The sequence below is a fragment of the Nymphaea colorata genome, chromosome 13 (genome assembly GCF_008831285.2).
Source record: "Nymphaea colorata isolate Beijing-Zhang1983 chromosome 13, ASM883128v2, whole genome shotgun sequence".
In the NCBI taxonomy this organism is placed as follows: Eukaryota; Viridiplantae; Streptophyta; class Magnoliopsida; order Nymphaeales; family Nymphaeaceae; genus Nymphaea; species Nymphaea colorata.
This window is the reverse complement of record NC_045150.1, coordinates 12367351-12395338: the sequence shown is the minus strand read 5'-3', so window position 1 is coordinate 12395338 and position 27988 is coordinate 12367351. Positions and strand designations below refer to the sequence as shown.

At 37.8% G+C, this 27988-nt stretch overlaps 1 protein-coding gene and 1 non-coding gene across 3 annotated transcripts in view; both read right to left on the bottom strand.

The window, feature by feature from the left end:
• The window catches only part of LOC116266644 (DNA mismatch repair protein MLH1), a 33668-nt gene extending 8494 nt beyond the window's left edge, over nucleotides 1–25174 (bottom strand). For both annotated transcript variants that reach the window (XM_031647948.2, XM_031647949.2), the window contains exons 1-11: nucleotides 24860–25174; nucleotides 21210–21382; nucleotides 20631–20703; nucleotides 20411–20545; nucleotides 20116–20326; nucleotides 12801–12949; nucleotides 12225–12323; nucleotides 2953–3019; nucleotides 2745–2880; nucleotides 954–1048; nucleotides 733–841 (exon numbers count right to left, since the gene is read on the bottom strand). In XM_031647948.2, coding sequence (XP_031503808.1) covers nucleotides 733–841; nucleotides 954–1048; nucleotides 2745–2880; nucleotides 2953–3019; nucleotides 12225–12323; nucleotides 12801–12949; nucleotides 20116–20326; nucleotides 20411–20545; nucleotides 20631–20703; nucleotides 21210–21382; nucleotides 24860–25102 — 1490 coding nt within the window. In that variant the 5' untranslated portion in view covers nucleotides 25103–25174. The remainder of the gene's footprint in view (nucleotides 1–732; nucleotides 842–953; nucleotides 1049–2744; nucleotides 2881–2952; nucleotides 3020–12224; nucleotides 12324–12800; nucleotides 12950–20115; nucleotides 20327–20410; nucleotides 20546–20630; nucleotides 20704–21209; nucleotides 21383–24859) is intronic.
• A 1401-nt stretch (nucleotides 25175–26575) lies between these two features.
• Nucleotides 26576–26656, bottom strand: TRNAS-UGA (transfer RNA serine (anticodon UGA)). The gene has a single exon. It is a non-coding gene; the product is annotated as a tRNA-Ser (tRNA).
• Nucleotides 26657–27988: the final 1332 nt, after the last annotated feature.

Genomic DNA, 27988 nt, shown 5'->3' with positions numbered 1-27988 from the left:
AAGTCGTATATCTTGGGAATATCTCGGGAAAATCTCGGCAGATTTTTTAAAAAATTTAAAACATTTAATAAATCCTGAAAATTATAAAAAAATAAAAATTAATAAAAATACGAAAAAACACATATAATACACATTTTTGTCGTTTTTTATTTTCTGGCGTTTTTTTAATAAAGACGGATCTAATTGCCATTTTATACAGGTAACTTATTTCTTGGGTATTATACGCATTTTTTTCGAATAATACGCGTTTTATTTGATAACACATGACACTGATACAAGGCAGTCTTAAAAGATCACGGATGCAGTTTCTCAATTGACTCATGTTACAAGATAAACCAGCACACATTACACATACAAACATAATATAACATGCCTCCCTCTTGTGTATAGTTATTGCTTGTTAGTGGTCAGCCATCACTATCTATTACATTCTATACTAGATTCTTTTCCCTTACTTTGTTTATCTTTTATTCCTTAACCAGTAAAAATAGCCGGTTTGATTTCAAGAGGCACAATTCTCGACCCATATCATGATTAAGCTTGCACATGCTATATTTGGGCAGAGAAATAAAACTAGCACCAAATAAAGAACAAAAATGTAGCACAAAGAATAATGATATGTTCCATCAAAAGTCCGTTTTTCAATTTTATAGATAATTTTAGGAACACCCATACACCTAGAATTCAGGGAACGATCCAAGAACATCAACTCCAACAGCATGACCTACCTACCTTATATTCACAACGTTCATGAGATACAACCGAGTATTATATTGAAGAAGTGCCAAAAAATCATCAGCCATTCCAATATATGTACAATGTTTCACAATTTCCAGCAGACCTATGAACAAAAATGTAAACAATGGCATTGTTGTTCATAATGCAATGAGACAATTAAACAAGAAAGTTTGGTCAAGAAAAAACTGAGATTATGGTTAATTCTGTAAACATACCAGCATGAGTATTGGAATCAACATCACTAAGAAGTTCTTGAATGCTAGTTAAATCAGCACTTTCCTTGGGATTTCGCCTTTGTCGTACAGCAGACCTAGAAAGAGTTTAGAATTTTGTAATCCATGAACTACACAATGTTAAGCAAATTATTAAAAAAAAAAAAAAAAAAAAGAGGAAAGAAGAGGCTTGGGAAACGTAAAGAGTTGCCAGTTGTAGATCATGTTTTTGCAGAAAGGCCATTATGGAATTAATTTATCAGCCAACTGCAACAAAAAACAAGTGGTTTCTCACAAATGGAAGTTCCCTTTCCCCAAATAAGGTCAACATGACAGTATCAGCTTGCGAGGCCTCAAAATGGAAAATTACATAAGAATTTAATCATTTTCCACATGTAGTAGGATTGCATAGAAAACATTCACTAATCGTGATCTTTGGGGCTAATAAACATTAAAACCTTGAAATAATGTTTCTGAAAAACTTGGTTTGGCACAGTAGGTACAACTTGGAGGATAAGGAACTTCACTTCCTAAAAGACTAAACAAAAATGCTTAAGTTGGCCATCTAAAATTGTTTCCACACAACTTGTTTCTTTTGTTTGATTTCATCCTTATCGTTTCTTAAATGGTCATATCAATGCATGTATCTAGTAATAAACCTGCACTGGAGTTCTTCATAAACAAATTTGTTGGTATCATGAAGTCCTAAAACCAAAAATAAGCATCGTGCCACCAAAACAATTAAATCATGCTTTAACTGATTGGTTGAGATCACAGAGACCTTTTGCAAGCAAAAAACTTTATCAAAAGTTCCAAATATACGCTCTATTAAAGTGCAACAACTTTGTTTGACTCATTGGTTTTCTGTACTTCTATAATAGAAAAAGAGAAAAACAATAGTCTTGGCTCATATGTGACTGACAATAAAATATAAGAAACCTTGTAATACTAACTGCACCAATCAGTGCCAAAAAAAATCGCAACATTTCCGATAATATCATAATATTCATTAAAAAATGAGAAAAACAAAAATCACATGAAAAAATTGCATTTTTTTAAACGTGAAAAATAAATTTCTTACATTCTTTTGGGTTCTTCCGTAGTGTTTCCATTTTTTCCCATTTCTTGTTTATCTCTTCTTTAATGCTAATATCATCATAGATTTAAATTTAAACTTAAACTAAATCACTTATCATCATTTTTATCATAATTAAACCATTATTTTTATCGGTTGATCTAGTTTGTATTGTCTTCTCAGTAGTTTTTCATTTATTCTATTTTTATCTAATTTTAGCAAGTTTTTCATTCTTTAAAAAATTGCCAAGATTTTTCTGAGATTTTCCCGATAAAAACAAATTTGTCAAAAATGATTGAGAAAGACCTTGTTGTTAAAAACCACAGATCTGTGACTGTGGTATCAGTATGGGCCATTTTTATTTAAACTATATTATTGATGCATGCATAACATCCTCTGTGCATAATATAATAAGAGATTTTTTTTTTAAAGCATGGTATGTTAAATATAATTTGTTATATAATACATGGTACCTGAGTATGATACACAAGGAAGCACATAATTCAAAGAGATGTATAACTAGGTAAAGTCATGCTAAAAGACAGTTTACTCGGCCAAGTTCTACTGACCTCTTAGTCATTTATTTATTTGACCAGAAAAATGTCTGATTGAAACCAATCAAGTAAGTCATTGGCTTGTTGATGAGTTCCCAAATTCTTCACCAAAGAAAGAGAAGGAAATAAACCACTATTTGCCCTTACTATCAATAGATTTCATACCTAACAGAAGCCAAATCAGTTTTAGAATCACATTTTCCAATTGATTTGTCCTGCAAGTAGGCATGCATCCTGCCAGCTGGATCAAGGGAATCAACCCTCACCATTTTATTAACTGGAACCTTCTGCGATTGCGTCCCTGAAAAAGGAAGAGAAAACTGGTAAACATAGAAAAGAAGAAAAATAAGCTAAATAAATGCCATTAGCATACCAGGTGAGGAATTTTGTTCTGTGCTTTTATGTGCATTCAGGAGGCTAGAAGCACCAGGAAGTAAAGTCTGTTATAAGACAAGTCTAATCAGATGATGAAGTAGGTTGGGTTTCAAAAAGTTCCGAGACAGAAGAGTGAAAGCAGCATCTTATAAAACATAAAAGCTGGTAACAAAAGAACCGATAGGGAGCAAAAAAAGAAAAAAGCGTCGCCATTCACCAAATGTAATCAAATTCAAATACAGAGCCACTCACATACAAGAAATCATCTTAATTTATGAACCAAGTCACAGAGGTGCAGGGTACTGATGCAGGTGCAGCTATGGGTATTGTCAAAGAAATTTGGCATGGGGGTGGTGACAATATAAATATATATATATAAGATCTGCTATATAGTGATTGACAGTTTAATGGCTTAAATTGTCTACACTTTTAATATTTTTTTATGAAGGTTACTTTAATTGATTCAAATTCATGCAAAAGAATACTGCTTGTGATTGGGAAAAATATTAGCCGACCAGTCACAAGATATGTTTTACATATATACATAATTACATTTTCATACAGAACACAGCCAGATTAGGAGCTTAGATATGGAAAATACATGTTCTCAACTAAGGAATATATATATATATATATATATATATATATATATAGTGTGTGTGTGTGTATATATACACACCGACACGGCGACACACACACATATGGGTGAAGGTGTAAATATGATAAGTGTAGATGGCATGCACACAGAACAAATTAAAAATTTTCATACTTCTTTTGGGGCGGGATGCCCCCTGCCTCTGCCCCTGACTTCAGGTGATGCTGGTGTTGTGACCCTGCTGCTGTTGAGATAATATGGGATACCCCAGAAGGCCTCACTATAGGTTTCTCTTGACTTATGTGGAGCATTGTGTCCACATCATTTTCTTTTGTTGCTCATCAAGATGACCATGATAAATTATTGATGGATTGGTGTGGCCTTGTAATCCATGAGGATTTTGCATCTATCTGTTGTGGTAGTAAGTTATAACTCTAATGTATGACGTGGTAGCCATGAGTTTTCCTATCGACTTTTATCAACATATTTTGTATATCTATTTTGCCAAACCATGTTCCACCTGTCTTCGGATATTTGTAATACGCAGAGAGTCCCAAAGCCTCTCCCCTCTTGTAAGAATTTTAAAAAAATATATGGACCAAATTGACAATTCGTTTCTCAATCATTCGCACCACCTGCCCCCAAAGGTAAAAATTTTGGCTCCACCCCTACCCGAAGTGGTAGACCAACCCCTCGGGCAACGGGATTGAGGGACCATAAGACGTCTTGCTCTCCAAGCAAATACATTTTCAGAATCCCAAGCTTGTGCACTGCCTAACATCTTGTATGCCATATGCAGTCTAGTGTAACAAAGGAGTGTCTTACCATGGTAAGCTCATGCCACACCTCTACTTTTTGGGACAAAACCATCAATTGAACTTTGCTCAATTGAACTTAGCTCACACAGTCACACACTCACATATGCCATTGCTTGAAGTGAAGTAAGGTTGGTCATCCTTTTATGCATCTACCTTTTAGGTTTTGCCACTACAATTCAAATTCTAGTAATCACCATGTGCACAAACCTTGGGCTCTATGTCACATGGGTGTGGGTACGGTACGGGTACGGGGATAAGGGTTCGGGTACGGCGATTTTGAAAATTGTGGGTATGCGGGTACGGCAAATTTTTAAATTCTCAAAATGATAAAATGAAAAAAAAAACATTAATAGTCTTATAATCTACAAAAAATCTCAAAAGTAAAGAAAAATAGAAGGAAACCTTTTATGTTAGGTACTGTTAAATTAAAGAAAAATCTCAAAAATCTCAAAAAATCTCAAAATTAAAACCCAGCCGTACCCCGTACCCATGTCGCCATACCCACGTGTCGACACGGGTACGTGGGCAAAATTGGCATACCCGTGTCACATAGCTTGGGCACAATTCGGAATACTATCCCAATTTGACTGACCCCCAATCCCCAAAGAAATTGAGGTCAGACATTGTAGAGCACATATTGTAGGAATCTTATTACATCCTTTTGAAATGCCTTATCACCATCTCCCTCTTGAACCATGCTTGCAAGAATTGAGAATTTTGGTGGATACCACCTGCTAAAGTTTGAGTTCTTGCACAATGAACTACATTTGTTGTGCATTCTGTTCAGTCACCGCCTATCCAACTGCCACTTGGTTGTATTAGCCTATTAAGATTCTCCAAAGTCCAAAATTTGTTCTGCAGAAAGAGGGAGAAGAGGAAAGGAACTCAGCCACAAAACACACGTCCAATGATGGGGACAGCAGTAGAAACTTTGTACTAATATTAGGGTTTTGTCCTAATTACAATAATATCCTCACACTAATTGGGTATCTAAAATAATACAGAGAACACATACAAACAGCATAAACATAATGGAAACTGTATATAAATCCAGATCCATATATAGGAAAATACACACGACTCTTAACAGGCTCGTCATGTTCTTATTGTTTTCCTTCGCTAGAGACTAGATGACTAAATCCAGCTAGCCTTGTTCCATGCTCATATAGCTTTGTTTGGCTTGGACCTCCATAAGGCCCACTGAAACCTGTGCTCTTAAGCACGAACTTTGGCTAACAGACTTTGCCAATTCTCAAAAAGTCTCAACAAGGTCTTTGCCTTGATCGTTGGGGTCTAACACCAAGCTGTAAAATGTGAAAACCTGAAACTATAAGAACTTGTGAAAACTTTTGCGACTCTTCCAATCAAACTAACCAAATCAATCAAAAAATATAAAATATAAAATAATAGACATTTATGAATGTATGCATTTGCAACTGTTTTTCTTAAAAATACAAATATATATTTAAATTTTTAAAAATTAATTAAAAAAATGGACAATATACATAAATTAATTATCAGAAACATTTATCTTTAGGCAATATTCTGAAAAATGAAATATTGTAATATTTGCTGATAATACCTTTTAAACCTACTTTGCTAATCAAACAAAACAATTTTTGCTGATATTGCTCACTGTGATTTGAATTATGGATTTTCAAATTAAGAATCCTTAGGTTTTGTTGACTTATTTATTTTGTCCATATTATGTCATAAGACAGTCCCAAAGCGGGCTTCAAAGACATTGACCAACATAGAAACACCTAGGGAAGCGTATTTCTGAAACAAGAAACGTTAACACATTTGTAGAAACAAAATATGCACGAGAGTAGAAGAAAGCACACAGATGTAACGTGGAAAACCCTCAACGCGAGGGAAGAAAAACCACGGGTGAGGAGGTCTGGTGCCCACTAGCCTCCAGACACACTCTCTCTTCAAAACTTCATTAACACAAAGATTGGGGTTTACAGAGATATAAGTAGTCCTAATTAGGACAAACCGGATCGGGTAAGGATCCGGACCCGGACAACAAAAAACGTCAACACTCCCCCTCAAGTTGGACATACATATCAAACATGCCCAACTTGGATACATTTCTCTCAAATGGAGTTACACTTAAGGCCTTGGTTAGGATATCAGCAGTTTGGTCTTCAGACTTCATGTATGGTAGCGTTAATTCCTTAGCATCAATTCTTTCTCTGATGAAGTGACGGTCAATCTCCACATGCTTTGTTCGATCATGAAGAACCGGGTTGTTAGCCAAGTTAATTGCAGACTTGTTATCACAATACATCCTCATAGGCCCTTCAATCTCTATTCCAATATCTGTCAGTAAGATCTTCAGCCATAACAATTCTGATACCCCAGTAGCCACAGCCCTATATTCAGCCTCTGCACTCGAGCGGGAACACACATCTTGTCTCTTGCTTCTCTAAACAACTAAATTTCCCCCCAAGTAGACGCAGTACCCTGAAGTAGATCTTCTGGTGTCAACACAGTCTGCCCAATCTACATCAGAATACCCTTCAACTTCAATAGATCTTTGTTGCACATATAGAAGTCCCTTTCTGGGATTCTTCTTCAAGTAGCACAAAATTCTATCTACAACCTTCAAGTGCATATCTGTAGGTGCATGCATGAACTGGCTCATCACATTTACAGCAAATGTGATATCAGGTCTAGTTAGAGTGAGATAAATCAGTTTGCCAACTAGACGTTGATATCTCCCTTTAGCTTCTTCACACAACAATTCTCCATCTTTGCTACCAAGTTTATGCCCAGCATCTATAGGAGTAGAGGCTGGTCTGCACCCCAGTTTTCCTGTCTCCTTCAGTAGATCCAGAGTATACTTCCTTTGACTAAGTACAAGAGTTGTACCTGATCTAGCAATTTCAATATCCAGGAAATACTTCAGCTTACCAAAATCTTTTAGATCAAATTCAGTAGATAGTAAACCCTTTAATCTTGCTATCTCTTCCTTATCATCACTTGTAACAATCATATCATCAACATAAACTAATAGTAGAGTAACTTTACTCTCTCTTCTCTTTACAAACAGGGTATGATCTCCATTTCCTTGTCTGTAGCCATGTTTCTTTATAACAAGTCTGAGTCGTTCAAACCATGCTCGAGGAGACTATTTCAGCCCATACAAAGCTTTCTTCAATTTACAGCACTTTCCAGGCTTCTCAAAACCTGGTGGCATGCACATGTACACCTCCTCTTCGAGATCTCCATTGAGAAAGGCATTTTTCACATCAAGTTGGCACATCTCCCAACCCTTCAGCACCGCCAATGAAATAATAACTCTAACAGTCTTTATCTTTGCAACTGGAGCAAACGTCTCTAAGTAGTCGATCCCATATTTCTGACTGAACCCCTTGGCCACCAATCGTGCTTTGTACCTCTCAATGTTCCCATCTGGTTTGTACTTAACAGTGTAGACCCAATTCGACCCAACCAAGTGGGCTGCTTCAGGAATATCAACCACCTCCCATGTTTGATTTCTGTCTAAAGCTTCCATCTCTTCTTTCATTGCATGAGACCACTTAGTGTCACCTTGAGACTCTGTAGCATTCCTGGGAATCACAACCACAGCCAAGGAGGACACAAAACATTTATAGTCAGTGCTCAATCTAGAGTAAGATACGAAGTTACCAATAGGGTGCTGGGTACATGACCTGACACCTTTTCTCAAGGCAATAGGAAGATCCTCTTCTTTTCCAGTCTGAATTTCTCTTCCAACATCTTGCTTTTGAACACGACTTGGATCATCCAAGGAAGAAGTAGGATTGGGATTCGGTGTAACCTCCTCATCATCAATCACCTTGTCAGTACAAGCTCTTCTCTTGGAATACACCTGTCCAAACATACGATTACCCTCTTGTTCTGTCACCATAGGATGCTCTCCCTCCTTCTCCTGTTCATATACATCAATAGTCGTCCCCTCTTCATCTTTGCCAAGCACCTTGGCAACAGGATTCTCTTCACGCCTGTAATCCATAAAGTCTGTAAACTGAATTTCTTGTGTGGGAGAATACTCTTCCTTAGACATTAACTTCTCTCCCTGAAGAGAATTCTCACCAAAATAGGAGACATGTTCCAAGAATGTGACATCTTTGGTAATGTAAAGACGACCAGTGGTGGGATCTAGACATTTATAACCTTTTTGAGTGGAAGAATACCCAAGAAAGATGCCCTTAATAGATTTGGGATCAAGTTTTTTCACATTGGGGCTGTGGTTATGTATGAAACACACACATCCAAAGACTCGAGGAGGAAGGTGAAAAGGTTGACTACTCCCTGGAAGCATAAAGTAGGGAGTACGACCCTTTAGCACATGACTAGGCATGCGATTAATCAAGTAGACACTAGTAAGGATTGCATCACCCCAATAGTATTTTGGGAGATTTCTTTGGAACAATATGGCTCGGGTGACATTGAGCAACTGACGATTTTTCCTCTCAGCAACCCCATTTTGAGGGGGGGTATAACTACAGGATGTCTCATGAACAATCCCCCTCTTTCGAAAGAATTCTTCAACAGTGAGACACATATATTCACGAGCATTATCCAAGTCTTGACAGAATTTCCATACTGGTTTTCCACTAGGAGGATGAAAGTTTCAATAATGTGAGGCACCTCACTACGATCTTTCAACAAATACACAAAGGTACACCTTGAATAATCATCTATAAAAGTTATAAAGTATTGAAAACCACCACGAGAATGAATGCCCGAAGGCCCCCACACATCAGAATGAACCAAGGAGAAAGCTTTATTAGAACGACTATTTGAAATTGAATAAGAAGCTCTAACATGCTTCGCAAACTGACACACATCACATGATAACATGGAGATGTTTAAACTAGAACATAGTTCAGAGAACAAATGTTTCAAAATCCCAAATGGGAGATGACCAAGGCGTTCATGCCAAAACAAAAATAACTGACGACACTCTTCCTCCTTCTTCTCTGTCCTGCTGACATAAGAGCTGTGACAACGCGTATAGGAAGCCGATACAGCCCATCAGACACCAAACCAATCCCAATCCTCTTCCCTGTCACCAAGTCCTGCAAAACACAATGTTTTTCAGAAAATATAAGCTCACACTTCAGTTCCTTGGTAATCTTACTAACATATAACAAATTTAAGGGAAGATGGGGAACATGTAAGGCATCATGAATTAAAAAATTATTTAACAAGGAAAGACTCCCTTTCCCTGCCACAGAAGTAAAGGAACCATCGGCAAGGGACACACGTTCCTTTCCCGAGGATAGCTTGTAGTCATGGAAAAGCTTGGGGTTGTCAGTCATGTGATGAGTGGCACCGCTGTCAACAATCCATTCACCCATATAAGAAGTACCTTCTCCCCCTGAAACAGCCAATGCCTGATTGATCTTCACCTCATCTGGTGTATCTGCCTGACCAACATCAATCTTGCTCAAATATGCTCGTAACTCACGAATCTGTTCTGCAGAAATAGAACATTTTCCATCACTCAGACTTGTTGCAGACGATACAAGCTTCTTCCCACTAGAAGACCTCCCCCTACTATCCTTCTTCTCTGGATACAGGTCCCAACAAAAATCCCTAGTATGACCAAGTTTTTTGCAATGTGTACATTTTCGGGAAGAACGAGGAGTTCCCACAGGGGCACGGCTAACATAGGCAGACTGTTCTTCCCCCTTTCGTCCACTAGAAAGCAGCCTTCTCTGTTCTTCAGCTTCAACACGGAAATAGACATCTTCAATACTAAATGATTCGTCAAAGTTAAGAATCTGACTCCTTATATTTTCAAAGTCATCATTCAATCCGGATAAGAAAAGGAATACCCTGTTTTCCCATTTATCAGTCATATACTGCATCTGGTCGTGAGGACGCCTCCATGTAATATCAGAGTGATAGTCAAGGTCCTCCCACTTAGATTTTAATGCTGCATAAAAGTCTGCAACCGAGAGAGCACCTTGTCGCAGGGAATACACATCCTTCATAAGTTGATACACACGAACTTTCCTTTTCTTTTGGCCATACATCTGCTCCAAAATAATCCACATATCCCTTGCAGTCTTCTTACGAAGAATGAGGGGTTGGATATCCGGGGACATTGAATTGACAATCCAGGTTTTTACCTGGTTGTCTTCAAGAAACCATGTATCCCAAGCCAAACTATCTGCAGCAGGTTCAACCTTTCTCCCATTCACATAGGCAATGCGTCCTCGCCCAGCAATCCCCATAGTAATTGCAGCAGACCATCAGGAATAGTTCTCCTTGGTAAATTGAATGGTGGTAACTTGAACCAGTACATGATCAGTCCGCGCAGACACAACATCAGGTAGATTAGTATTGACTGAAGAAGAAGACGAGTCAGCCATGATCACCAGGTAGAAGTGGCTGCCAAAGAACACACACAACAGCAGTAACCTAGAGAAGAGGGGAGATGACGTAGTCGGGGATCAACGGCGGAAGCGGCGGGAGCAGAGGGCGGCGCTTGGCAGCGCGCGCCGAGAACAGGCGACGGCGTCGGACGTCGGCGTCGGTGGTCGGACGTCGGCGTCGGCAGAGGCATCAGCAGAGACGTTGGCGTCGGACGTCGGCAGTCACGACACCGGCGACGCAGCAGCGGCGGTCACGGCCACGGCGGGGCAGCGACGGAGGCGGTCACGGTCACGGTGCGGCGACAGCGGCGGCGGTCACGGTCACGGTGCGGCGACAGCGGTGGCGCAGCAACGACAGCAGCGGCGGCGGCGGTGGTAGCGACGGCGACGGTGGTAGCGGCGGCAGTCAGGGTTGGAACTTCACAACCCTAGAAAAACAGATTTTGTTTTCTCCAAGTAACCTGGCTCTGATACCATGTAGAAACAAAATATGCACGAGAGTAGAAGAAAGCACACAGATGTAACGTGGAAAACCCTCAACGCGAGGGAAGAAAAACCACGGGTGAGGAGGTCTGGTGCCCACTAGCCTCCAGACACTCTCTCTCTTCAAAACTTCATTAACACAAAGATTAGGGTTTACAGAGATATAAGTAGTCCTAATTAGGACAAACCGGATCGGGTAAGGATCCGGACCCGGACAACAAAAAACGTCAACAACATTAAAAGTGCTAGATAGGTGCAAACAAAAAACATGCCGCTACATGAAAAAAACAGAAAATTTGACACAGAAGGAAATGCATTTATCAGTTACTTTCCATATATGCTACATGTGTTTCTCTCCTTGATTCAGGTGGTGCTGAGTATTTTATCGTTTTTTTCTTTATGGCAACCTTCAGTGGGATATAATGAAGGTTGCAGTGATGCAGTAATTGTCAAGAAGGCGCAGTAACCAGCCTGGTGATTGGTCTTCAGAACATAGCATCCCCTTTCATCATTGGTGCACATCAACCCATGCTTGACAAAGGGCTTAAATAACTGTAACTGTTTGTTACACCAGCGACAGAGCTCCAGGAAATTATGAATTTTGTCCCTTCTTGCTGCCATGCTGAACTTGCAGCATACTTTCAGAACAAAGTAGCAATATAAACAGACTTTATTCTTCTGTGAAATAAATAAAAAGAACAAGATAGCAATATAAAGTCAGAAATAAGTGATAACACCATCTTATAGTCATGGTAGTGCCAATCAGCAACACTTATGATGTACAAATTTGACAAGTGAAAACTCAATGAACATATGTGGCACATGCCAAAAAAAATTGCAAAAGCCAAAAAACACTATCATGAAGCAAAGTTTATACTAACAATGACAGGAACCTTTTCACTTACATTGACCCCCAAAAAAAATAATAATAATAACAACAGCAAGGATAATTTTCAAGCACTATTATGCGACAAATTCCAGTGATAAGGAAAGGAACCTGTATGTGAAATGTTCTCTCTGTATTAGAGCTTATCATCTTTGACTGAACTGCATTTTGTATAGCATCAACTATATATTCTTGATTCAACAAGCTAACCTGCATCCATAAAAGATCCCAAACCAGGATTAGCTGAAAAATATAGTCAGTTTTTTGGGGCCCAATTGATAAGCTGGTTGGACCATGGATGAACTAATTTATATTACCAATGCATTTGCCTCTGGTGGTTTTCCTTTTCTACAATTCCATTTTTGGCAGGTAATGGGACTTTAAGGTAGTCCAAGTCAACATAAGAAGCCAAGATGGATAGAAAAATTAGAAAAAAATAGCTAGAATAAGCAGCATAAATATGATCGGTACATCAAACTCATGTTGAGAGAGAGAGAGAGAGTACAGAGTCTACAGACTAACAAGATACATATAAAACTTTTTTCTCAGGTAGTAGATTTATCATATGATGCCATTATGACAATGATAAAGAGTATTACTACTGCACATTAGCAAAATTTTCACATTATTTTGCTTTGTCAAGCCGAAAAGGGAATATATGCAACAACAAATATGACAGTAGCATACCTCTCTCTTTGTTGGATGCACATTCACATCTATATGTTCAGGAGGAAGCACAATTGACATGTAGACAAAAGGTTTTGCTGCTTTTGGCACGGTTGCGGCATAAACTACTTCAATAGCACGTTTCAGGGGTGTGCATTCAACTAACCTCTCTGTACAAAGGACAAGGTATGTTTCCATACAAGAAGAAGCAGCAGAAAAAACATGTAAAAAGAAAGAAGAAAAATATGTATCATGAACATGAAAATGAATCAATACACCTAGAAAAGAAGAATAACACAAAGGATACCAACTAGTTCAACTCAATGAGCAAACTGTAAATAACTACAGACACATACAAGTTGCTTTTTGTTCAAAAACGTTTTTAGGATAATGTAGAAGATAAAGGCCAAAAAGATAACAAAAAGAAGTTACTTCACCCTGTAGAAAAAAGGATACTTACCTTCATGGTATCAATTGGTTCCAGTATATTTACAATATGTCCTTAGAAGCATGCAATATGGCTCTTTAAGCTTCCTATTGACAGAAAGCTGATGCAAATAAATAAATTAAAAAAAAAAAACCACCACCACCTCCTCCTCCTTTCAGAGCCTTCACTTGTTGGATTGTACATTTTCTGTTGTTCTCTTAGTAATGTTCACATTGCTTCGCAAGTGTTATGCCAGAATTGAAGGAGAAAGAAAATCAAATTCATCAGAAAACCTGATCATGACCTGACCAGACTGCAATTTGTTTTCACCTGCCCTAGTCACCATTAGGTCATGATTAAGGTTTCTAATTAATTTGATTTTCTCTCTCCTTCCATTCTGGCGTAACACTTGCAAAACAATGTGAACATTACTAGGACCAGAGTGTAATTTGTTTTCACCACCCCTAGTCACCATTAGGTCATGATTAGGGTTTCTAATGAATTTGATTTTCTCTCTCCATCAATTCTGGCATAACACTTGCAAAACAATGTGAACATTACTAGGAGAACAGCAGAATATGTACAATCCAACAATTGAAGGCTCTTAAAGGAGGTGGTGGTTGGGGGGGAAGGGGGTCTTAGGATTCCACCTCCTTGTAGAATGTGTTAAAATATTTAATGTCCTTGTAACATGTGAAGAGTCTCCTAGGATTCTATGTTATAGTTAATATCCTTGTTATATGGGAAGTCTCCTAGGATTCTATGTTGTAGTTAATATCCTTGTAATATGTGAAGTCTCTTAGGTTTCTATGATGTAATTAATGTCCTTGGAGCTTGTGAAATCTCTTAGGATTCTACGATTGGAGACTCTTAGAATTCTGAAAATGAGATTATAAATAGAGGCCGTGCAAACCATTTTGGCTACGGCTTCTTCTCCTCAGTTTCTTCTTGTTTTCATTCTCTCTCTCTCTCTCTCTCTCTCTCTCTCTCTCTCTATCTTCCTGCGTGAGTGCTGTTTTCGGGTTACAGATATTGGTGCTACATTTCTATCATGGTATCAGAGCGCCAGGTTACGTTATCTCTACCAAACGAAATGCCCAAACAGGTCTGATCTGGTTAGAACTCTTTTCTCATCTTGTCTCTATCCTGAATTTACTTGTCTCTTGCGCAATTCTTGTTCATTTTTCTTCTTGCTTACCAAGGACACATCTTGTTATATCGTGTCTTCTTTCCCTCTCATCTTCTACCTATATACCATTCCTTTCTACTGTCATGGAAAACCTTTCGCATTCTGGCATGTCCTCAAGTTTTCTTCCTCACCTTATTACCGAAAAACTCAACCATGAGAATTATCTGATCTGGAAAAGGCAAATCATGCCTTTCATAAGAAGTCAAGGCCTCTTTGGACATCTCGATGGTTCAACAAAGGCTCCACCAATATCCGTCTTACAGGAAATAAAAAATGAGGCAGGAGAAGTTATTGCTGTTCATGAAGACAACAATCCTGAACATGCTATGTGGATGAGACGTGATCAAAGTCTGGTTGCGTATATTTTGTCCACTTTATCTCAACAAGTGTTACTTTCAGTTTCTGATGATTGTACTGCAGAAGAATTATGGGAAACCCTTGCTGATACCTTTTCCCAAATATCAGAAGCTCGAATTATGTACTTAAAGAAAGAATTTCAGAATTTGAGCAAAGGTTCAACGTCTATCATGGATTATTTGGGGCGTATTAAGGCCGTCGCAGACCAACTTGCTGCCTCAGGGAATAACATTTCTGATAAGGAAAAGGTGCAGCAAACCTTGAATGGACTTGGGCATGATTATCATGCTTTTATTACAGCTCTTGAGGTCCTTCCTGTTTTGCTTTCCTTCAACGAACTACAAGGTAAACTTCTCCAACATGAAATGAATATGAAAAGAGTCATTGAAAGGACTGATCAAGGGAACTCCCAAAATGTGTTGGCTATGAATGTAAAGTTTGGTAAGAGCCATGGGAACTCCAACCATGGTGGTCGTGGCATTCTACCAACACCACATAACCAAGGTATGTCTCTTTTGGATACTTCAAGAAAAATACCAATTTGTTTTCAGTGCAACAAGAAAGGACACATGAAGGCACAATGTTGGTTTAATCCTCAAAATAAAAACAAAGGGGTAAGACATGATTATAAACAAGGAGGACAAAGTTCTAAATCCACCGCTGAAGATATGCAACAGCTATTGATGGCCGCATTCTCAAAGATGACTATAAAGCAAAATGAGCAGGGAGAATGGTTCTTGGATTCAGGTGCAGCTACCCATGTGACAGGAAATGCAGGTAAATTGACTAACTTATCCCCTCATTACGGTAGAAGTTGCATTATAACAGGTGATGGAAAATCTCATCCTATTACACATATTGGAAATGCACATATTCCATTGTCATCCTCGTCTCTATCACTGTCTAATGTTGTTCTTGCTCCCAATATCAAAAAGAACATCATATCCATTTCTAAACTCATTGATGATACAAGCTCTTCTGTTGAATTCACACCTTCTTCTGTCTATGTCAAGGACCTCCAAACGAAGAAAATGTTCGCTAGAGAGGAGCGTCAAGGGAATATGTACGTCCTCAAGGAATGTCTACCCAAGGATTCATCCACTTTTGATATAGGATTGAAGACATTTTCTCTTTCTCATAATGCGTCATCAGTGCCAAGTTCTTGCTATTTTCAATCAAAAGTAAGGGGCCCTAACCAATTTTTGGAGTCTGATTTGTGGCATAGTCGGCTAGGACACTGTGGTCGACATTTCATTGAAAAACTTGTGACAGATAGTCTCATTCCAAGATCAAGTTTACCTCTTACTTCAAGTGTCAAAAAATGTTCAAGTTGTGGACTTTGTAAGAGTCATGTTTTACCTTTCCATAATATAAATCAAAGGGCTTCCAAACCTTTTGAAACTATTTTTTCTGATGTATGGGGGCCAGCCCCTATTGATTCCATGTCTGGGTCAAGATATTATGTCTTATTCATTGACTCTTACTCACGTTTCACCTGGATTTACTTCATGAAACACAAATCAGAAGTACCTCACATATTTCGAAACTTCTATGCCATGATTCAAACTAAATTTTCATCCAATGTGGTGCATTTTCAATGTGATGGAGGGGGAGAATATTCCTCGCTTGATTTTATTGAATTTCTACGTGAAAAAGGGATAACTAGACAAATTTCCTGCCCTTACACACCACAACAAAATGGTGTAGTTGAGCGGAAACATCGACATATAGTTGAAAGCGCCATGAGCATGATGCATGATACTAATGTGCCCATTTCCTTGTGGACTGAAGCCTTCCATACTGCTGTATACATAATAAATTGTTTGCCTATGACACTCTTGATGTCTAAATCGCCATATTTTACACTCTTAGGCAAACAACCTGATTACAAGAACTTGAAGGTTTTTGGTTGTGTATGCTATGTTCACGTTGATGCTGCCTTGAGGAACAAGTTTCAAGACAAAGCTATTCAATGTAGATTCGTTGGATATGCTGATGAATATAAAGGTTTTCGATGCTATGATCCAACAACTAAACGTATCAAAACTTCAAGAAATGTCATTTTTGATGAACATAGTTTTGATAATACAAATGAAATGCCTATGACCATTGAATCTTATGATCCCTGGACCAGTACACAGTTATTCAATGCAGATCCTGTTATAGAAAATGATGTGCCTCAAAGTGAAGATTCAGAGAGAGCAATACAACCGTCGGATATGGCTCAAAGTGAAAATCAAGAAGATCCAACACAGTCATTAAGTCATCACGAAAACAATAATGAACAGAGCAACGATGCACATCGGTATTCGGGTCTTATCTACAGTCGACGACTAAGGGACAGAGATGCTCACAGTGAAGAAGACAACATGCCCCACCTTAGAAGATCCCAACGCATTCGTCATCCCATTCACAGGTGGGTTAGCTATGATTCTTTATCACTTGATTTTCAGTTATTCATGGCAAAAGTTGGCAAGGAGGAAGAACCTACTTCATTTGATGAAGCATCAAAATCACATCATTGGAGAAAGGCTATGAAAGAAGAAATGGATGCCTTGCATGAATGTGGAACATGGGAGATCGTTCCGAGGCCACACGAAAAGAACGTAGTGGGCTCCAAATGGGTATACAAAATTAAATACAAACCTGACGGCAGCATAGAAAGACACAAAGCAAGGTTAGTAGCAAAAGGGTTTACACAACAATATGGAGAAGATTATGATGAGACATTCAGCCCTGTGATCAAAATGGGAACAATTCGCGTGATTATATCATTGGCAGTTGAATATGGATGGAGACTACATCAAATGGACGTGAAGAATGCTTTTCTTCATGGTGATTTAAGGGAGGAAGTATATATGGAACAACCTCCAGGATACACGAAAGGAGACTCTCATGCATGGGTTTGCAAACTAAGAAAATCTATTTATGGACTTAAACAGGCCTCACGTTCGTGGTTTGACAGTTTCTCTTGCAAGATTCAAGAATGTGGTTTTCGGAGATGTCCTCTAGATCACTCTCTTTTCATTTATCGAAAGGAAAACATATTTACTTTACTTCTTATATATGTTGATGATATTGTTATCACAGGCAATTCAGAAAAACACATAGAAGAAGCTAAAGTTTTGATGATGCAAAACTTCAAAATGAAAGAGCTTGGTGATTTACGATTCTTTCTTGGAGTGGAGATTGATAGGCACAATAATCGCCTCACATTGACACAACAGAAATACACGTTGGATTTGTTGAAAAAGTCAGGTATGTCTGATTGTAAGCCTGTTGGAACTCCTAGTGTTCTAAATCAAAGACTAAGTGCTCAAGATGGGGAGTTATATGAAGATCCTACGCAATATCGAAGTATTGTTGGGGCACTTCAATATCTTACATTTACTAGACCAGATATTATATATGCTGTGAATCAAGTATCCCAATTTATGCATGCACCTAGAGATACTCACATGGATGCTGTCAAAAGAATATTAAGATATCTTAAAGGGACAGCAGGAGATGGCTTAGTTTATGGTAAGAGTGAAAATATAACTACTGGACATCAACTTATGACATTCACAGATGCATATTGGGCTGGAGATCCCGATCAAAGAAAGTCCATTTCTGGTTTTTGTATTTTCATTGGACGTAATCTTGTGTCTTGGAGTTGTCGAAAGCAAAAGGCAGTAGCAAGATCCAGCACTGAAGCTGAATACAGATGCATGGCTGCAGGTACTGCTGAAGTTACATGGGTTAGACATTTGCTAGAAGACATTGGAGAAAAGATTAAAACATCAATGTTAATGTGCGATAATCAAAGCGCTATTAACATTGCCTTTAATCCCGTACAACATGGTCGAACAAAGCACATTGAGATTGATCAACACTTTGTTAGACAAAAGGTGGAAGACAAGGAAATTCAGCCTATTTATGTTCGTACAGATGAACAAGTTGCAGACTTATTTACAAAAGGATTAACAAAGGAACGATTCTGGTTTCTAAAAGGCAAGTTGTACATGGTGCAAAACCATGCACAACTTGAGGGAGGGTGTTAAAATATAAAGCCTTCACCAGCACGTTGAAGAGGAGTCTCTTAGGATTCCACCTCCTTGTAGAATGTGTTAAAATATTTAATGTCCTTGTAACATGTGAAGAGTCTCCTAGGATTCTATGTTATAGTTAATATCCTTGTTATATGGGAAGTCTCCTAGGATTCTATGTTGTAGTTAATATCTTTGTAATATGTGAAGTCTCTTAGGTTTCTATGATGTAATTAATGTCCTTGGAGCTTGTGAAATCTCTTAGGATTCTACGATTGGAGACTCTTAGAATTCTGAAAATGAGATTATAAATAGAGGCCGTGCAAACCATTTTGGCTACGGCTTCTTCTCCTCAGTTTCTTCTTGTTTTCATTCTCTCTCTCTCTCTCTCTCTCTCTCTCTCTCTCTATCTTCCTGCGTGAGTGTTGTTTTCGGGTTACAGATATTGGTGCTACATTTCTATCAGGGGGTAACCCAAAGGGGGAAAAGGAATAACATATTTGCATCAGCTTTCTGTCAATAGGAAGCTTAAACAGCATATTGCATGCTTCTAAGGACGTACGTAAATATACTGGAACCAATTGATACCATGAACAGTGTGAAAATTTGCCATATAGCAAAAAGGAAGATAAGAGAACGAAAGTATTTAAGTATTGCTCAAGATGCAACAAATCAATTAGAAACAAAAAAGGTAAAAAATGCAAAACAAGAGATCTCAAGGACATAAAAGGAGACCTAACCCAACACATCACTTTCTTTGCACATAAATGACAAAAGTAGCATGTTCAAGTTTCTTGTTTTTGTTTCCAACTAGATAACCATCAAGATATAACTAACCTCTGCCCCTAAATGACATCCTATCTTTTATCCATCCCCTTGACCCAAAACTAAGCTCCAGCTCCTAAGGTGGGAAAATTGTTAGAAGGGAAACTAAAAGCTTTAGAATTATATCACATACAAAATTTTTATTCCTTATAATGGAATAGGAATATTTTTTCTCCACATGAATAACTTTTTACTACTACCATTCCACTTCCAAAAGTAACTCTTCGTTTTTCCTTATAGTGGAATAGGAATATTTTTTCTCCACATGAATAACTTTTTGATACTACCATTCCACTTCCAAAAGTAACTCTTCATCTATACGTGAATTTTGTGATGGTAAAACGAGAAATAGGTATGCAATCTGAGTTAAAATTAAATTACAGGGCAAAGATAATAGTTTTCATTAACACATGAAAAGGCTAGACCTTATGTACGTCTTAATGGAAATTCTGTGAAGTGCCAGAAAATACTATTTTATAAAACTTATCCAACAATTCAAGGAGGACATACCATTTATAAACAACACCATAGTTGTTTTCTTGGCATTGTAATTTGCATTAGAAATGAAGCCCTTCATGTCAAATACTGATTGAGAAGGATCATTCTCTGAAGCCGTCACATCGACTAAATCACGAGATATAGAGAGTCCATATACAGCTCTTATTGCAGCCATGGTTGAGTTTGACCCCACAGTATGAACATCTGCTTTATTCACACCATGCTGGTCCATGCAGAAAACAGTAACAATTCAATTTCCTTTTTGTGGAAAATACTAGCACTGAAAGGAAAACAGTGAAAAGCCAACCTTTCTGCACGAAAAACTGACATTCTTATGGTGAACTGCAAACCTACTAATTAAGTCCACAATTTTGGAATAGTCATCATTAGAACTCTGCAATGTTTTCCTTCGAGCTGACATGTTATAAAAAAGATTTTCAACCTGATGAATGGAACTTGAAGTTCAGAAAACTACACAAATAGTAGTAAATACAAGATACATCAGATGCAAGAGAAAAAGTACTTACCATGACTTGGGTTCCTTTCACTGCAGCACATGGTCGAGGCTCATGCTCCATCACTCCATCTCTATATGATACCCTAAAACAAACAATAGACAACCAGATATTCGTACATGTGAAGAACCATGAAGAAAATAGGAAAACGAAAGATGGTAATCTTGAATGCATTATTTGCATGTGTGAAGGATACAAATAACAATGCCTTTAAGGACCTCATTTCTTTTTTTACATGACCAAGAAAAAAGGGGAAAATAAACCGAATGGATGTACTGTCCTGCATGTGAGCTTGAACTAACATTCCTTTTTAATCTCGAATTTTGCACTAGATCCAAAATAATTAAGTTTGAATTTTGCACCAAATTCACAAAAGAGTTCCTCTATCTATTTCAATGCTACTTAGGAAGATAAAATGAAAAACAAACAGATGGTCAAATTTCAAGGTGCAAAAATGGAAAAAAGCCTACATCACATGATAACCCATTCCCACTTCTACGTCATAGATATCTTAAAGAAATGTTCATATGAGTACTTCTATACCTGTCACAAAAGAATGTAGATCAGCTTAAGGACAAGTAAAAAGGTTACCTATATCCATGCAATTCACCTTCAGTTATTGTTGTAACTGTAACATGAGCAACATATGTCATGCTGGCCAATGCCTCTCCTCTAAACCCCATTGACTTTATAGTTTGAAGGTCTTCAAATGCACTTAGCTTTGATGTGGTGTGTCTTTCACAAAGTATTGGCAGGTCTTCAAACTGTAAAACATTTAAAAAATTTAATTTTGATAGCCTATGAGAAAAAGTAATAATGTAACAGATACACCAGTAAAACAATGAATATTGTAAAACCATTTGTGGCAGCAGTTCAATTGTGATCTACTTAATATATATGAAAGTATGAAACTGATGACAGATTAGCAGGCAATCAAAACTTTGAGTGCACCCACGGAAAGCAAGAGCAATAACTCTTTGAATCCTGAACAGCCAACAATGTCCTGAAAATAGTTATTTAATGATGTACATTCTAAAATTAATTGTCTCACAATAGACATTCCCAATGAAAATTTAGCATGGTTTGAAAGAAGATTTCTCGCCAAAAATCAGTTATGTTTTTCAAGATGAATCCCACATTCTAATCCAAGAGAAAAAAAAAAGCCCATACCTACATCAATATTGATTTTGTATAAAAACAAACTATTAATCCACTGTCTAAAAACAAGGTGCCAAAACTGTATTACATTGTGCTTTCAGACAGATAAAATGGAAATCAGAAAATGTAATGGTTTTAACTTCCTCAAGAAAAAAGAAGACAGAATTTATCTCCAATTATATTTTCCTCTATAAGTCCCAACTTCAGTACCTCGCTTCCTTGTTTGATCTCTTAATCATCTTTCTTGTGATTCAGAAAACAATCCATTCACCATCCATTTATCCTCAGGCCGTCGGAGGTCATGAAACAATAAGTCCCATCCCCCACATGCATATCATACATAAAGCATAAAATGACTGGGTAAATCATACATATTGAAGAACCCACAGGATGTGCTGCAAGACTTCATCCCCATTCCATCAGTATGATGTTGCCTGACACCATGTTGGTCCACATATTTAACCATGTAATTCTGCAAAATGACTTTGAACCTCCTAAGATATGGCACCTACAGTCTACTCTTTGAGGTATGGTTACCTCTATTATTGACAGTAAAAATCTTCCACCTCCATGACAGTGTCAAATTGTCAATCATATATACTAATAAAATAGAACTATAAACTTAAAAAAGTAAAAAACAGATTGGTACTAGAGAAGTTTTATTGCGTAGTTATTGAATGTGGTACCAACTATGATCATACCACCCTATGTCACGAGGGTACCTTTATTTGGGTCAGGTACCCATGTTGGCATGGGCACGCCCATGGACATGGACGGACACGGTCAAACCTGAGTCGGGTGTAGTCAAAACACTCATAACTGTATCCGTCCTTTTTTGGACTCAGTCAAAGTTGACTAAGTCCATTTTTGTCCATTTAAGTTTTTTAGCAATCGTGTATATATGATGGAATTGAAGAGCCCTAGACAGAAACTAAAGGGTTGTTCATGTCCTCTATGATCTACCTCCACCTATTCAGTAAGTTTTTCCATCTACTGGCAATTTTCCAGCGACTTAATTTTCTTTAATAGAACTTTCTATATTGTTTTATTTGTTTAAAATCTTATTACTGTTTTCTATGAGTGTGTGTGTGTGTGTGTGTACCCAAATTTTTTGAAAGTGATATGCACCCGGACCAGTACCTATGTGACATAGATATCACCTTTTATTGGGATGGATCGTAACATATGAACAAATCTATAGGTTTATTCGTATCAGGTTCCCATAAAGGATAGTTGGTGCAACCTTTGGTTCATGTGGTGCCAAAAGAGTAAGCCTATGGATTCAAGCAAGGGAAAGGGACCCTGCAAAGAAAGCCGAAGGATCAGTATTTTGTTGCTGTCATTTCATATTTACATGGTTATAATTATGAATTATCTGTATTCCCTAAACTCTAAAGATTATCATGTTGTTAGCCTCAATAATGTGACTTTGGTAGTTCAACAAGAACAGTAAGGAATTGTAATCATAGAACTGTGGTCATAAGATAGTTCTTTGGACCAATACAACACGAGAAAAATGGTTCTAGCCCTTATAAAAAACAATTACCCTTCCACTAGGCCTGTCCTGGCCTTACCCTTGTTTGATTGGGGTGTCTATGGGCTGGGTCAGTGAAGGCGTAGGAATCACAGTTGCTGCATGAACAAAACTCATGCTAGCTTTCCAGCCATAGTCTCTCTCATTGTATTTTGTCCTTAAGACATATAAACTCAAATCTAAAAAAAGAAATGACCATGGATGAAGAAGAAATCACAAGGGTTGGGAATCCCAAAACCTGATCATGACATTTGTTTACAAGCACGTGTTTTTTTAAGCTTAGCCAGCATAGTTTTATTTTTTTGTGAAAAATTATGGCCATTTAAAAGTCACATGGAATCAAATCTAAAGATGGTGAATTCAAAGCCTGAACACAAATATCCTGTCAACAAGAATTCACATGAAAATGATGTCCCCAAATCTATTTTCTTGGCTTCTATGAATGCATTGTCACTTGCAAATCTGGACAGGATAGACTACTACAGCAATTAGGAAAGAAGAAGACAAAGAGAAGACATGAGATGCACCTCAAGCTGCATGTCCCCCCCTGATGTCAAGGATCGTAAAGTATTTTCATTTCTACAGAAACTTTTAGGACATGGAACGTCCATCTCAATCCAAATTCCAAATTGATCTAAATCAGTAACCACTATCAGTTCGTAATGGTTTTTACTCAAGTTGTACGCATACATAACCAGTGACAGCTTAGACTGAAGGTCTCAAATGCAACAATACGGTCAAAGACTGAACCAAGCATTCACCAGGACGGGGCCCGACAATCCTAATCTTCCTCGTCGGTTCACATCCCAGAAAAGGCTCGGCTACGAAGCAGGACATAAGGTAAATATAACACGTGTATATGACTATCGAATTTTCTTAATCTCGAAATCTTATATATGACACTGTTCCCACTTTAGATAGGCTGTCACATCAAATCCTTTGAAAACGGACCAGTTACTACGCTTTCTGTTCGAGAAAATCTGACTTCTATATCAGATGTTTAAAATTCCATTGGCTTTCTTATAAATTGCTAATCAGTCTAGCGTGCCTTGTGCCCAGGATAAACTAATTTAATATAAATTTCAGCGCGATGGTCATTGTAAAAGAGAATGGACTTGAAGCGTCTCTCGGAAAGTCATCAGATGCTTGTCCTGAGAAAAGCATATATATCTGTAGCCTATAGATTAACTATTGCGAGAAAATTCAGATAGATTTTGTGACTGCATCAATGTCATCAACCAACAACTTGAAAAGCATAAACGACCAAAAACCTAATGCAATCCAGTCAACATATTGTAATCAAATATTCAGGGGCAATTTTCTATACCTGATTTTCTGAAGTAACAACAACGCCAAACTATAAAATAATCATCATCATCATAGTAATAAATGAAAGGGTCCCAAGAAGGTCTACAACATGATTTCCCATACATAAAAATAAAATAAAATAACATAAACAATCCATAAACCCTCGGATGAAACGCGGGGATAGGTGAACGAATGACACCAAGTTCCTCACTAAGATATTGTCAGAGCCAGAATTCCCTACCCGAATACCGTGTCCATTATCTGAAACTTGGATGAGCTTCAGGCCACCATCCTTGACAACAACATTGATGGACGTCGATCCGGCGTCGAGACTATTCTCCACGAGCTCCTTCACGGCTGACACCGGGCGTTGGATCACCTCTCCAGCGGCGATCCTATTGATGACGGATTCCTCCAAGCGATGTATTCTCGGGGCCGCCGTCGGAGACCTCTCAGGAGATATGTCCGGCGGTGATGCCTCCATTCTCCGACGGGAGAAGCAGGGAGAGGTGGAAGCGTTTCGAAAAGCCCGCGGGAATCTGGAGGGAAAAATAAGGACCTCGGAGGCAGTTCGGGTTAATCGCGCTGCACGTATTGATAGGGCGGCGGGGAAATTTTCTTAAAGTCCTAGATTTTTCCCGTACTTTTATAATTAACTACCTTTTTCGGTTTATTTTAATCAGCCACACATTTCTCATATAAACTACTAAAAAAGGACTTGAAACAAACTTTTATTCACTCAACAAACAAAAACGACAAGAAGACTATAAGAAATTAAAGAACGTGATTTAGCATGCTGGGTGAGAGTTTCACTTGATTGCCTGACTTTTAATTTACATTTATTTGCATAAATGTTGGCCATGTTTCAATAAAAAAGTATTTGGTAAAAATAACGTTGTGTTACTTGAGAACATATTTTCATAATACTATATTTAGAGGAAAACTGAAATCAGCCACCGGACGCTGTTGCACGAGAGCACTTTCCATGTTAAACACCTACATGTCCCCACCTTATACAACAAGGGCATTTTGATAATTATATATAAATATATTTTTTTAAAATTTATCTTTCCCTTATAGTGGAGAGTCTTTCATTTAAACAAGGAAATCATTTCATGCTTTCTTGTTAGGTTTATAACATATAATCTGCTGTCACATGGCTAAAAAATTTAAAACCGTAACTAATTTTAGTCTCATAGACATTAATGTTGGTTCATAATGATGATTTTAGCAAACTCTTATAACAATTAAGTTTAACTTTTTTTTTACCATCCAGCAACATCAAGTGGTATGTTTATTTCAATCTCCTATAAGAGGGCTGCACACGAGCCAAGTCAACCTCGACTTGGGCCAGCTCGTGCTCAACTCGATTCCAAAAATTCAAGCTCAATTCGACAATACAAAATAGACTCGTTTAACTCATTTATGCATAAGCATTTCTCATTTCTTTGAACTTGCTTAACTCGGTTAGCTTGTGTAGTTACTACTCATTTAATTATTTTCTCGTTGTAATTCATTATTCATTATGTGGTCGAGTCAAATCGAGCTTAAACTCAACTAGTTTAACATTTTAAGCATACATTTGAATGTGAACGGACTCATTTATAAAAAAAAAAAAAAAAATCGATCTCCTCAAACTGACTCGAGTTATTGTGCAACCCTACCTTAAATTGTATTTAACTGTTGAAGCACGTATTTAATTAAATTGAACACGCATTCAACACCAAGGCCGCGAAGAAAACAATTAGTTAAAAGGTTTTTCGAGTGTCTCAATTGCACGATTGGAAGAGCCGCAGATATGACTGCTAAAAGCCTTTAGAAGGACATGAAATGCAGAAAAAGTTACGGAACATTTGTTAACAATGTGCTTTTGACTGGTCGAGGAAAGATGTTTCCGCCTCTTCCTCCAAGTTACGCATAGAGAGAAACAGTTGAGAAAAAAGGACAACGGAAGATGCGTCGACAGCAGGGTTCGAACCTGCGCGGGCAAGCCCAACAGATTTCAAGTCTGTCTCCTTAACCACTCGGACATATCGACTGAAGGTGATAACCTGACCACACGCAAGCTACTTATTGGTGCACTTTGACGGATTAGAAACTCTTCCAATTCCGTGCAATTGTATGGCTTTCATGTGCGAGAAAAAAGTATCCTTACCAAGCTAATCGCGCTATGCCCTTCAGGCTATCGTTTGAATCCTTATTCGAACACAATAAGCGAAGCACACATTTACCTATGGGTTTTAATATATCTACCCCATGAATTGTGTATCTTAAATTGAATATCCAAGATGCAGTTAGATGCAAAATATTTTAAAGATTTAAGCATCTAATCTAGATAGCTTTATAATTTTTTGACAATCTCATATTGTTGTTCTTTTATATTTGCAGTTTTAGATGACAGCCCATTGGACGCAATACACTTGTGTGTGCACGCAACAAACAAGGTGGCTCAAAACACTACGGATCCAGACATAGTGGAACAATCTACGAAGAGCCATCAAAGAACTATTGAAGCCTCAAAATTTGTTCAAACCTAATGAGTTCATGAAAATTTAATGTGGCCTTAGCATGTGGCAGAGCAACAAAAGTCCATAAGATTCAACCAAGTGTATACATCGTTGGTATTATAACACTTTCATAATGTTTATGAATGAAGATAAAAACTAAAACTACTTAACATGCGTGAATCCTTACAGTGCAGCACACAAAAATTTGTCTGCATAACCTCTTAACAAGACATAGTGGATGATGTATAGAAGGAGAAAATGTTCTTACATTCACTGTTTAACAAGTGATCAGAGGTCCAGCAATAGTCATTAACAATCAAATGATATGTCATAGGGAAGATTAAAAAAAAAAAAAAGCAAAGGGTAACATTTGTGAGCCACATTTGGCATGATGGTTCGCCTCAAATAAACCTACCAACAAGTAAAACAATAAGGAAAACATTATATGAGAGAGCCATCATACACCCATATCTCAGAAAAGTGGTCCAAATAACAGGGAAACATTCATTACGATTGAGAAAACGGATCTAAGCATGGGTATCGGGCCGGGTACCTGTGTGTCAGGTACCTGATACTCGGCCCGTCAAAAGACAGTTTAGAAATGCTCTGACATACCCACTGCCCATTGTATACAGTCACCATGATTCACCCTTAATTGGACTGAACTCTATACCTTCTTAGTTCCAACAAGAAAGTACCTTCTAAAGGGTGATTAAATCGAACTTAGTTCACATCCACATTATTTTCACATGATTGCTTAAAATTGGATGTGTTTCTAATCTTGAAAAGAACCTCATCCCAATGTATGTAACAATATACTTAAAGTACAATTTGACATTTTTTTTATTTGATTCAATATGTTT